This window comes from Trichinella spiralis, assembly GCF_000181795.1.
Source record: "Trichinella spiralis strain ISS 195 chromosome Unknown Scfld2, whole genome shotgun sequence".
NCBI classification, from domain to species: Eukaryota; Metazoa; Nematoda; class Enoplea; order Trichinellida; family Trichinellidae; genus Trichinella; species Trichinella spiralis.
The window spans coordinates 2199376-2212101 of NW_003526941.1; the positions used below are offsets into that span (position 1 = coordinate 2199376).

General features: G+C 36.5%; 2 protein-coding genes across 2 annotated transcripts; one reads left to right on the top strand and one right to left on the bottom strand.

Moving 5' to 3' along the window:
* Window positions 1-1350: 1350 nt before the first annotated feature.
* On the bottom strand, window positions 1351-2929 carry Tsp_02982 (hypothetical protein). Its single transcript, XM_003379269.1, has 4 exons — window positions 2856-2929; window positions 2371-2438; window positions 2250-2335; window positions 1351-1632 (listed from the first exon to the last, which is right to left on the bottom strand). The coding sequence occupies exons 1-4, from the start codon at window positions 2927-2929 to the stop codon at window positions 1351-1353; spliced, it is 510 nt and encodes a 169-aa protein (XP_003379317.1).
* Window positions 2930-8291: 5362 nt separating this feature from the next.
* Tsp_02983 (RAS guanyl-releasing protein 1) lies at window positions 8292-11595 on the top strand. The gene is made up of 10 exons (XM_003379270.1): window positions 8292-8349; window positions 8512-8620; window positions 8672-8813; window positions 8845-8955; window positions 9022-9114; window positions 9193-9309; window positions 9812-9895; window positions 9977-10078; window positions 11092-11397; window positions 11467-11595. The coding sequence occupies exons 1-10, from the start codon at window positions 8292-8294 to the stop codon at window positions 11593-11595; spliced, it is 1251 nt and encodes a 416-aa protein (XP_003379318.1).
* Window positions 11596-12726: the final 1131 nt, after the last annotated feature.

The following is a 12726-nucleotide window of genomic DNA, read 5'->3' on the forward strand; positions in this document are numbered from 1 at the left end:
GGCACGCCTAATATTTTACTTAGCTTACTATGCTACTATAGTCGGTAATTGGAATAAGTACCTATCATTAGGCACATTACTTTTTTCATAAATTGTTAATATATTTTATTTTCAACTTTTGAAATTTAATTATTCTGACAAAATACAACATTTAAAACTCATTTGCATAAGTGTCTTTTCATTATGACGAACTAATCTAAAACGGAATCAGAGAGCATCATTCCTGGTATCATTGAGATGCTCAATGAATAATTAAGATCATGAACAGCGTAGAATTGAATGAAATGATTATTTATTTGAAAATATCAACCGTTCCGAAGGTATACTATTGACTATCAGGTATTAATAAATATTGACAGTCATAGCTGTAGAAATTCCTTTCTAATGTTAAATTCTATGAGATACGTCAGTGAGAAATTGATAATGGAAGACTTTATTCACATCTCAAACCGTATTTAAACAACTGTTTTCAATTTATTCGAAATGGACCAAAATTGAAGGAAAATCGACTTGCCCAATGCAAAGAAATGTTGCACCAGTCTTGATAGTTTCAAGAAATACGTTACTAGAATGCCGCACACATTTGCGATACCAAAATTTAGTCATCCTGGTTGCATTTCTATGTAGTTACAGATGGCTCGCTTTCCTGTGTATTAATGTAGGCATCTGCGAACTTTAGAGGCCATCTATTCACCATGTACGACTTTGTTTGCCGTTGAACATTCCGAAGCACTCTAATTTATCATAATTTAGCAATACATAACTAAAAAAGCGAAATTTGTGACAAATGCCTACTTTCGAAAAACGCAAAAACAGAAGAAGCTGTTGTCTTGCTTTTTTAGAAAAGTCGAAATTTTTCAATTGTTGCGAAAATGATTTCAATCGATCAGGAAAAATATATTAATCAATACAAACGAGGTCGCACGTTCCATGGAAGCGTATTTGCCGATATATTGCAAAAAACGTCGAATAATTTTGCAATTTTTGTGGGAGTAATCAGATACGAAATGAGATTTCCCTTCTGGTTAATGAGGAATGGTTATATACATTTTGTTAACCTTTCCAGAGAAATTTCTATTAATTTCCTCTAGCTAATGTTGCTCATTCTAATTGCATTTGTCCCTGCATTTTGTTTTTGTACTGCCCCAGTCGTTAAATTTAAAATTTTCATTTACGCAATTGCTTTTGTTACTTGCGATGCAGAAACAAAAATGATTGAACATTGTAAAATTGGATTGTAGTCTTCATGCAGTATTGCATTATTTCTTTTGTATAATTGACACTTTTGCAAATTAGCAATTCTGTCGAATGTCTGATGAAATAATGATCAGTTTGTAAATGATAATTTGTCTACACAATTGTTGTACAGTACTGTTTCCAAATGTGATAAACAGAATTCACTGATACATTGCACTTTCCTTGAGGAATGCGTTTAGTTGTTTTGGCCTTATGAGTCTTATAGTTGCAGCTTATTAAAGTGTCGTATTGCTTTTGGTGGAATATTGTCATTTTCACTACGCTCTGATGTAATGGCATGAGTGCAATGGAAGATGAAAGGTAGCAAGATTTGTGTTTTTTTTGGCGGCTCTTGAAACGTCTAGCAATTTTTGGGTGACCATTCTCAGTGCATTCCTATAAGAAATAAAATCTGTTATGTAGAATAACGTGTTACGTTTCACGTTAATTGTTAATTTAAGTACTTTGACAATTATGTTGAACGTTTATTCACATCAGTAACTGCTGCTCTAAAAGTTCATCACCAACAATAGCATTAACTAAAGGAGTAAAGAACATGAAAATAAATTTCCATAGCCACATTATTGGTAACATTGAGGAAATAAAATTATGATAATAAAGTTAATGAGCATTTTATAACATGAATACTTTTTTAGCAGAGCGAAAGCTTCAAATGCATACATTAAGAGAATAAGATATTAATGAATATTGTCAGCAATCGCATTAGAGCAATTTGATTCAACTTCATAATTAACAAAACGTATAATAACAAACTTCATAATTCGATGCAAAAATTATGACAGAACAATTATTTTGAAATGAGCAAATGCGTAATTTTACTGGTATTGCAATAAATTGCGAAGCAAAGTTCTCAAACACTTTCAGAATGTTCCATATTGATGAAATGCAGGCAACATGAGTAAATTCTGCATTCTAATGCTAAACTTCTAATTTAAAGCTTGACGAAAGAACTCAACCGATGTCCTTCCTGTGTATTAAATGAGAAAGTAAACCAAATAGAGGGACCGTTTATTCCAAACAGAATGGATAATTCTCAACTGTTCCGGACAGTCCATGTTACCGATATAATCCACAAAAGCTGAATTTTTCAAAAAATGAGTTCCAAAAAGCAACTTAGATCAGTCAGCGACTTGAGTATTGGTGCATAATGATTATGTTGCGTCATACGTGAATTCCTATATCTGCAGCATCAATAGAAATAACAGAATTTATATACCTTCATACAGGATGCAGCATACATATTAAGCATACATGTTAATCATTGCATTCATACGAGTTAAACATAAACATCTGTGGGAAACAGAAAGATTAGTATAACATATCCTATAATGAAGAAAAACAGAAAGGAACGGGAAGCGTTATCGCATCTGTTCACAAAGTGATGGGGAGGAGGAAGAGGAGTGAAAAATACTTGCAGAACTCCTGAATGAAAAATACCTAATATATCTTGACTGGCAATTCAATTGCCATGTGCTTCCTAATTCACATTGCAAGAAGTTGCCGGCAAAGGGGCACTAAGATCAGCACTGTCAGGAAAAAAACAGAGAGCAACAAAGAAAAAGAGCGTTCATTAAATGCTATCACTAGTTTAGACTTACCGCTCGACAGATAAAGTTTTTACCATTTGTGCAGAACTGTACAGATCTGGAAAAGCAACGTGACTGTTGGTCATGATGACTGGCAGAATAATGCTGCACAAGGATCAAGGGTAAAATATTAGCTGACAGTCATTATCAAACAAAATCTGTGAATACTTTGGGATAGTGAAAATTCCATGAAATCGACGAGTGTGGGGAAAAGAAAATGCGAAAACTGGTGTACATTATGTAAGGGCTTCCAAACACAATGGAAACAATCTGATTGGATGAGTGCAGAAAACGCCTGATGCAAGATCCTCAAAAGTGTCTCAATAAAAGCAGATGCGACAAAAGTATTAGTGGGGCAGGAATGCCAGCAGATATAATTGTGCAATGGAAAAAGCTTTGAGTGGAAATAACCAGAAAATAGAAAATTGAGCCAGATTAGTAAGAAACCGATATAGCTACTGAGGCTTTTGACCACTATACGTAGCAGTATTAGATATAAAAAAATTTAGAAGTGAGTCTATCATGCCTCGAAATTTGATTAGTGGTTGTATCACATGAAAAAGAGCTGTCTTAACGAAGAGAAAGACACAAAATGGGTTTGCTGCCTGACTTTATTGACTTGAAAAAACAAAATTTGGTGATGCGCTGTATCTTAAGGGGAAACAGTTGGACGCAAATAAAAACCTCTTGTATTTGATAGTCTTTTAGAACTGGCTGTAAAAGGACAATGAATATTATCGTTAACAATGCCTGTGACTTGACTATCACAGCGACAGTCAGTGAAATGTAATAAGAGAAGACAGGTAACGGAAAGCGTGTTTTCTGTGAGCATTACCAGACGAATTCCCAGAAATTAGAAATCACAATATTTCTATACGCTATGTTCTTGAATCATCGCTTTCTCCATAAAAATTAATTTTCATATTACAAAAGAAAATCCAGTTGATTTCCTTGCTGATTCATGTATATATATATATATAACAAAACGTATTTATCAGTGATTTGGTGTTCTCCACAAAGTTCATCAAGTATTCAAATTTTTGCGATTAGAAAGCTGTAATACATGGAAAAAAGTAAACCCATGCAAAACTGCGTGCATTTTCACACTAGTACTATTTATTGTCCAACGAGTGCGGCATATCGATTTTCAATTTAGAACAGGCAAGAATTATCGTTTGTTTGCCTATTTCGAGCATATAAGAAGCAACGGTGTGAGCAAGGATTGTGTTTCGTGCAAGCTTGACAAAGCTGTTTTATGTTCCGCACAGTAACTAGCTGATGCAAAAACACTTGCGTATGGTTGCTTGCGTTGGCGCAGTCAAGGATGCAGTTGTTGTTTACCATAAGGACTGTTCGATTCGGAAAACACTCATTTACATAGACATACACAGATCAACAAACAAACAAACAAACACACGCATGAACGCGAAACTAAGTAGCAGGAAACGAGAAAATAAATAAGGAGAAAGAACAAAGAAAAGAGCAGTGAAAAAAGGCGTAAAAGAAAACAACACCGCCGTCTATATAGTAACAATGAAACGAGGAAATGCCAGCCGCCTGAGCGTCACCAGTAGTTTTCCTCATTTTAGCTACAAGTGCCGCGCTGCCGTCGCCGCTGCTGCGTCGTCCTGCCGATTCACACAGGCTAGCCAGCCAGCCAGCCAGCCACTCAGCCAGCCAGCTAGCTAGCTAGCTTGCTACACTACTACTAGCTGGCACGCTTTTCTTTGATCGTCTGCTTTGCCCAGAAACCATGGAGAATCAATATAACAGTGACGTCGAATATTGGCAGTTGAACGCGTCTGCAGAGAGCCGAACGTCGTTCAGGTCCTTCACCCTTCGTCGCTAATTAAGGTTACTCTTGTTCAATTGCTGGCTGCGCGCAATGGGTATCGATATTTCACGCATTTTGTCCATCTGACTTTACTTTTTCGCGTAAAAACGACAAGAAAGTGTTGTTCAAAGCGCGCGGTCCTGGCTTTGGCAACGCGCTGTTAAGTGGCGCAAGCAAGGGCGCCGAACAAAATCGCAGCCAACTAGAGAAAGCGGGCCCTTGTTTTGTCAGACGTGGCCGGCCGGCCTGGCGACCGCCTGCATTGCATCAGCCGTTGTGATACTCTCCTTTCAACTTGTCCATCTTGGAGACAAGCCTGTTGGCCGATGAAGCTGACATCGGACGCAAAATGCCCGAGACGACTGTCAAATTCGACCTGACCGATCTGCGGCTTCAATCCCGGTTCACCACCATCAACAAGCTCGCGCATGATGCGTTGCTTCGACTCGGTAAGTTGAACTGTGTTTCTTTTACTAGTCGGAGCCTGCCGGTTAACGCAACTCGGTCCAGCTAACCACGACCACAACTTTCAGTCCATTCGACAATAAGCTTAAATAATTGATCGAAGCAAATTGCTGCTTAGTGGCAAGAAGCGGCCTCTGCGCTCCTGGCCTTTCGCTGCCGCCGGCAGATGTCTCAGCAACTCAGTTGTTGGTCACCTACTGATGTATTTTTCCATTTCTTCTTTGGCAGTTTTTCATTTTCCTCTACATCACACGTGATATTATTGATGTCTGAATTGATGCTAACAGAATTATTATACTATTTGTATGAGCAGGAATATTGAAATATTTATCCCGTAGAGAGATTTGCAAAATCAGATCACTGCAAAATGTTGTTGCGTCTCACTGCCAAATTTGCTGCATTTGCAAACAAACAAAGAGAAAGTGAAAATCTTTTTAAATCCCTTAATTTATCCGTCCGTGCATTTTCGACTGATTCGCTATTTGACACAGTGCATAATTCGCTCTTGTTTGGACAAAATTTGCATTTTTCTTTCATTTCACCATTCATTGAAATGGTTATTTCTAAGACAAATTCCTTCCCTTTTTGGATTTCAAAAGTGAAAAATAATTCGAGGAATACTTGTTGACAAGAACGAACAGACAGACAATGAGGAAGTGAATACAAAACAAGCACTATTGAAATGCCATTGAACTAAAGTTCCTGTAAAAAGGAAAAGCCGCCATGACTTTGCTTACTGAGCCTCCCGTCCATTTGATGCTTTTTGTTTGACGACGACGCGAGGCCGTCTGTTGTGTAGTTGCTAGCAAGCGCAGCATGTCGTGCTAATCCAACGCCAGCTTGTCAGATCAAAGCTGTTTGCATATGCACATGCCGTGTTCTGACGTGTATCGAGCTTGTGTAAGGTTGTTTGCGCAAAATTTTTCCTTCCTCCTGTTAAGCCATTGACGGTTATTCACAAAAGTCTCTGCAGTTTTGGAAAGCAATGCTACTACTATATACACGTTAGTTATCACCAGCAACCAACGTGTGGCTGTAGCGCAAATCAATTATTTCCCAGTCGACATGCTAAACAACATCAAGCTCTGCCTAAACGAAAACCATAGCCGCTTTGTTCATAATTCCCATTCATTGTGTGTGTATGTGTGTGTGTGTGTGTATGTGTGTGTGCGTGTGTGCGCGTGTGTGTCTGTTTGTTAATGTCTGTCTATTTGTCTGCTCAAATTGGCATCTTATGCGTTTGGTTATATGTTCCATAGTTTTATATGACGTACAGCACAGCACAGTAAAAGCAAATGTCGCTTTTTCTCTAATGGAAAATGAACAGAAAATCATTTGCGATTGTTTCTTTTTCTCTGGTTTATTTTTGTGTTCTTCATGCTGTGAAGTCAAAAAGATCGATTAGCTAGAAATGCGCCGTCGTGTTTCCATCAGCTATGGAACAACAGACTGCGCTATTGTCATTGCTAGTGCTGATTGTTGTTTTGGCCGTTCACCAAACAGACGAAGCATGCATGTATTAAGCTTTTTTGATGATTTCTTGTCAAGAGGACTTTTTTCTTCAACAAATCAATAAGTGTCTCATTTGATAAGCATTGAGAAGCAAGAGACAAAGCACAAGCGCTGAAGCAAGCACCGCGAGTGATAATAGGCAAAACAAAGAAAACAATAATAAAATAAATTTCCAAAAGCAAATAAATAAATAATAAAATAAATAAAATGTTTCGACTAATAATGACAACAGATATCACTGAAACTGATACATATATATATATAATTCTGTATCTGATGTAATCTTTCATCGAAACATGTTCAACGATGTGCTGCATTATTTTTAACTTTTCCATACCGATAACGAGCGATTGTTGTTTAAGATATTTTGGCGCGGTCGTTAAAAATAAAACTACTATGATTTCTAGTGATCATTCAATTTTGAAGTAATTCTCAACAAAAATACTACTTTCGTGCTCATGTGACACATCGTTGATCAAATTTGCATGATCATTTGCCTGCTTTGAAAAAGACCCATCACACATTTCTTTATTCTTCCCAACAACTGCGCACCCAACAGAGTATCAATCTATTCAATTAAAAATAGCGGAAGTGACAAAGAATCAATTTCGCCGAGCAGCGCTTCTGTGCATTAGCTTGATAATTTGACACATGTCAGACGCATTTACACGTAATACATTCATTTCCAGTTATGACATAAGCACCTATGCATGGTGACTGTAAAAAGGCTTGTTTTTTTTAACATAGTTAGCTTACGCAGTCAGAAATCAACAACACACTGCTGCTGCTTCAAATCGTATCTCTTCTAAAAATAATCTCATTCTTCAACGGAAGGGTAGCGTTAAATTTATACGAAGAAAACACTCGCCCCGTTGCAAATACATTTTACCATTAATGTATTAAATTCAAAATGAAACTACACTGGCTCTGTTGATTGATTGATTGAATTACATATTACCTTGCAAAATGCAGAAGAAAATAAAAATATAACAAATTTCTTTCCTCGTCAAATTTACAATAACTTACGCCAAATTAAACTTTTGTTTGTTGTGCCCCATTTTCTCATACTTGATAAACTATTTGGCCCAAAAAGCCGTTGCTTTTGCCGCTGGAAATTTCCCATTAGATTCTCATCACTGCATTTATCTCATCTCATTCCACTCTCGCAAATATTTCTTGATCATCATCCAAAGGATATGAGCAATAAGTCAAGTCAAGCAATAAAATTTACCAAAGTTAAACTGCTGAATTTCTCAAAATGTGCTTCCGCAATCATCACTGACAACATGAACTGAAACCAATTACACCAAGAAGAATTAAAGTCACATTTTTCTAATAAATTATTAAAATAAAAAAATTCGAAGCATTCGTTTGCATTTAACAGCTCTACAAAAGCAATACTATTTATGAGCAGTTTTTACACGTGCTTTGGCAGTGTGCATGCAGCAAAGGGAAGAAAATTATGGATAAAAAATTTCCGAAACGATACAACACGGGTCCTATGTTTAGTCATAAAACGTACACAAAAGTAGCATACAAAAGCAGCAAAAACTGTAGAACAACGTAAAACTAGCAGAGCAACATATAACATTTGCAGTGAACATGCTTGTATATTTTTGAAATGTGTTTTTCAGGTGATGAAGCTGAATCCGAAATGGACCCTTTACCAGTCGCTTTACTTCTTATTCACAAGTGGTACGTTACTTCTGTTGAATTAATCAGTGTCATTTCTGCGCAAATAACGCAAGACATTTCACTCTGGCCTCATACTTGCCGCTTAATAAAGTAATCGCCATTTTGTAATTTTGCTGTTTTGTAATAAAGTTTGTTTCAGACTATGGATGCGCCTCTTTCCAGAACATTTCAGGGCACCTGATCTGGACGAAGCCGTTGAACAGCTCAAACAACAGATGATCAAAATCGCCCCACCACGTGTGAAAGATCATTTTTCAGACTTGGCCAAACTGTAAGCACATTCGTGATTTATTGTGACACGCTGCACAGTTTTTGCTTGCAGAACACCCCATCCTTGGTCACGGTATTCATCGATAAAACAACCACTAACAGAACGCATTTCGCTTTCCTTTGATCAATGGACTCCAGAAAATTTGGCTGTCAACTTAACGCACATCGAATACAAACTTCTTCGAAGGATATCCGTAAGTTTGTTTTGAAATATTTTACGTGCAGAAAGCAATAAGACTGTTACTTCCGTTTCAGTTTGAGGAATACAAAGAGTATGCGACGAATAGTCAACTAAATGCCGTACCAGCTTTACAGAAAAGTATTGCAAGTTTCAATGTGAGCTATTTCAGTGTTACAGTAAAAATATGCTTCATATCAATAAAATTATAACAACAATAATAGAGCATTTCACAATGGGTCCAATGTATGGTTCTGAGCAAACCACTACCTCGTGAACGCGCTGAAGTGGTGACCAAGTTTGTCAATGTCGCAAAGGTAGATAATTTTACTCATCAAAATTATCATACTATCGACGAGATTATTTATTTTTTAAGAAATGATTAACTGTTTCAGCATTTGAAAGAGTTGAAAAATTTCAACACACTCATGGCAGTCATAGGTGGCTTGACTCATTCTTCTTTGGCGCGTCTGTGCAGGACAATGGCATGCGTACCTCACGAAACACGCCTTGTAAGAGAAAATCGATTAGCAAATTCGTCGATTGTTGTGTAATTGAAATTGAAAATTGTCTCCAGGAATTGTCTGGATTTTCGAATTTACTTTCCTCGGCAAGCAATTTTTCCGTTTACAGGAAAGTGCTCCACATGTCCCACGGTTTCAGAATACCGATTATGTAACACATGCAAATGCAATATATATATATATATATATTGATATTGATATGTAAATACACTCAATTTCATTATTCGAAATTTCTATTCAGAGGAGTGCACATGAAAGATCTCATTTCACTTCACACGGCTATCCCTGATTACTCACCTGAAAAAATGATCAACTGCCAGAAATTTTCACAGCTTGCCTGCATTTTTACAAACTTGATTTTGGATATACAACAGCCGCATCTTCTTTCCAATGCCAACGAGAATTTAATTAACACATTACGAGTGCACTGCAATATCAATATTTCAGAAATTTGAATGCAGTATTATTCAATTTTACTTATTTACTTTAGGTAGCGTTGAACATTCCATACAATGATGAGGAAATCTATTTTCTCTCTTTGAAACGCGAACCGAAAACGCTGCTTCAAGTAAGGGTAAGTTAGTCGACTAATACATATAGCATTTGCTGCAAATAATATTAAAAAATCGTAAATGAAAAATGTTATTTTTTATAGTCTTCTATTCAGCCTGCTCCTGTTCTAGCTGACTGGGCCGAAGGTGTTCAAAATCGTGTAGAGCCTTCTGTGATGCAAAAGCACGTGAATACTATGGTCGATGTAAGTTATTTATGGACGTAAAATTCGGGAAGAAAAGAAAAGGACAACTGAATTAATCAAAATTAATATTTAAATGTGAACTTTCAACAGCTTTGCAATATTTATATAACAAACAAAACAACACACCATTCATTAATCACACTGTTTGCAAATGTTGCCCTTTGAAAATTGGCACAAAATTTTACATCTTACTTCAAAATTGAATTACCCATTTTCATCATTACATCGTTGATAAGTACATATTAGCATACATATCAAAGGATCATTATCGTATATTGACGTGATTCACAAAGTGATTCAAAAATACACACTTTAAGCAGCACGTCCATCCTCTGTACTATGGCAAAGATGAATCAAATGAACAAGCAATAACGTAGAAAGTCGATAATTTACACAATTATGTTGCTTATTTCATTTCGTTGTGGAAAAAATGCAAAAGTAATAATTACAATCACAATATCAATTTTGTAATGAACGTTTTCACGTTATAATGCAGTATTTCACCACCTAAATTGTGAAAACTCTCATCCTACCACCGTTTTCATTTTCACAATATTAAATCAGCAGAATAATCAGTGTTATTGTAATAATGAACAACAAATCATAAGTTGGCTTGTTTGTTAATTGATTATTATCATTATTTAGGCTGTGTTTAAGCATTACGACCTTAATCAGGATGGCTATATATCGAAAAAGGAATTTGACCTTATTCGAAGTAATTTCCCATTGATCGACACTTTCAACGCGCTCGACGTGGACCAGTAAAGGAAAATTCTTACCTAACGTTTGTCGACAATCTTTCGATTCAAGTAAATATTTAGTGATGGACGGATCAGCAAGCAAGAAATGAAGCTGTATTTTTTGCGCTTTCGTCGCAACAACCGCATCGACTCCAGGCATCGCTTTCGTGAGGTGAACATCCTAACACCGACCTTTTGTTACCAGTGCAAAAAATTGGTAGGTTTTTGTCTTGTTGATTAGCCTGCAAATAGATAAATATGCAAACAAACCAGGTTTGGAATATATTGCGACAAGAATTGAAGTGCGAAGAGTGTGGCATCATCGTGCACCGCAACTGCAGGGAATATTTACTCTCCAGCTGCTTCAGACGAAGAAATACAGAACCTGCGAGTCGGCATCGAGCTTTCACTGAACCGCCAGGGTCGACCAACAGCGCACCAACTCAGAACAGTGTAGACGACGCTACCGTCAGTCGGGGTAATTTGTTCAGTTTGAAACGCAGCAAAAGACGTACACAAGCAACTGCAACCAGCAGCACGCATCCAAACCTAACTGTAGATACAACGGCAGATTCAAAAGTGCGGTCATTTTCAGAAGGCGGTCCAAACTATATGTTAGAAAAATAATTTTTCATATTATATATACAGTGTGAGTGTAGGATGGTAAAAATTATTTTTACTTTAGTAATATGGATTCCATGTGCGAGTCCATCGCCACTTTGGCATCAGAAGAAGTGTTCGAAACAGATGAAGCTTGTGAATATGATAAGAATGTAAAAAACAGCTGAAAAAGAAACAAAATAGCAGCAACAAGAAGAGTGAAGAAAAACAGATTGCGCCGCTTCGCGCATATACACTGCGTATACAGCAGCAACTGCTATTCGTCGTGCTGAAGACTTGGCTTTGGATGAAAAGAAAGCTTTATTTTTTTAGCATTTTAGAAATCAAGAAGCAAAACTACAATCGATGAGATAAGCGAAATCATGCTACGAGCCATATATATATATATATATATATATATATAGATATAGATATAGATATTATGCGTGCCTTCACCTCGTATCGAAAGGGAGGGACACCATCACTACTTGTTGTTAATCACCGCACTTCGTTACGATTCTTCATCGGTGCTATTGTTCAAAGCGCTAAGAGAACGGCATTTGGACAAATCCCTCGGCGATGCCTGAATGCAACTACAATCATTTCCACGAATTGTCACGCTATGATCATAAAAAGTGATGCTACTATGTTCCATGGTTATTGTTAAAGCTTGTTAATGAAATAAATTCAAATGTATTTCATCTTTACAATTTTTTCAATTTCATTACAGTTTATAAATTAAATGCATCAACAAAATAAATTTGAAAATAATTAATTAAAGAAATATTCTCTTCAATTTTTAAATGCTGTTCGTAAATGATAAATAAAAAAAATTCGTAAATTTTATCTCATAAAATTACAATTGTCGAACTGCTTCGATACGGTTGGGAACGATTCTTGGCCCGCATTTTTGCCAGTGAATTTTCCGCCACATCGGCTCGCTCTTCGGCATCCTGCAACTGATGCTGAAGCTGACGATATTTCGACAAATTCAACGACGCAAGTTGTTCCTAGAAATTAACATGAATGCATTGAATTGAATCGAATTAAATAACAAAAACAAATGCTAATAAATAAAAAGCAACAATTCACCGTTTCCTCAATCTGACGTTTGTATGTTTTCACTTTGTTTTGCAGTTTATCAATAAGTTCATGAAGACGGTCTTCGTTCTTCTTCGTCTCATCCACCTAGTCACATATATAAAATTATTGTCATTTAAAATTTAGTGGTCATTATTTAAAAGGAAAAAAAATCACACTGCTAAACTTTTCCATCTCTTTACATTACATCACAATTCACACAATTGC

Coding starts and splice junctions, on each gene's coding strand:
- Tsp_02982 (XM_003379269.1), bottom strand. CDS start 2,929: ATGACCAACAGTCACGTTGCTTTTCCAGATCTGTACAGTTCTGCACAA. Junction 2,439..2,855: donor AAAACTTTATCTGTCGAGCG/GTAAGTCTAAAC, acceptor TTGATGCTGCAG/ATATAGGAATTCACGTATGA. Junction 2,336..2,370: donor CAAGTCGCTGACTGATCTAA/GTTGCTTTTTGG, acceptor TGAAAAATTCAG/CTTTTGTGGATTATATCGGT.
- Tsp_02983 (XM_003379270.1), top strand. CDS start 8,292: ATGAAGCTGAATCCGAAATGGACCCTTTACCAGTCGCTTTACTTCTTA. Junction 8,814..8,844: donor AACTTCTTCGAAGGATATCC/GTAAGTTTGTTT, acceptor TTTTACGTGCAG/AAAGCAATAAGACTGTTACT. Junction 9,896..9,976: donor AAACGCTGCTTCAAGTAAGG/GTAAGTTAGTCG, acceptor TATTTTTTATAG/TCTTCTATTCAGCCTGCTCC.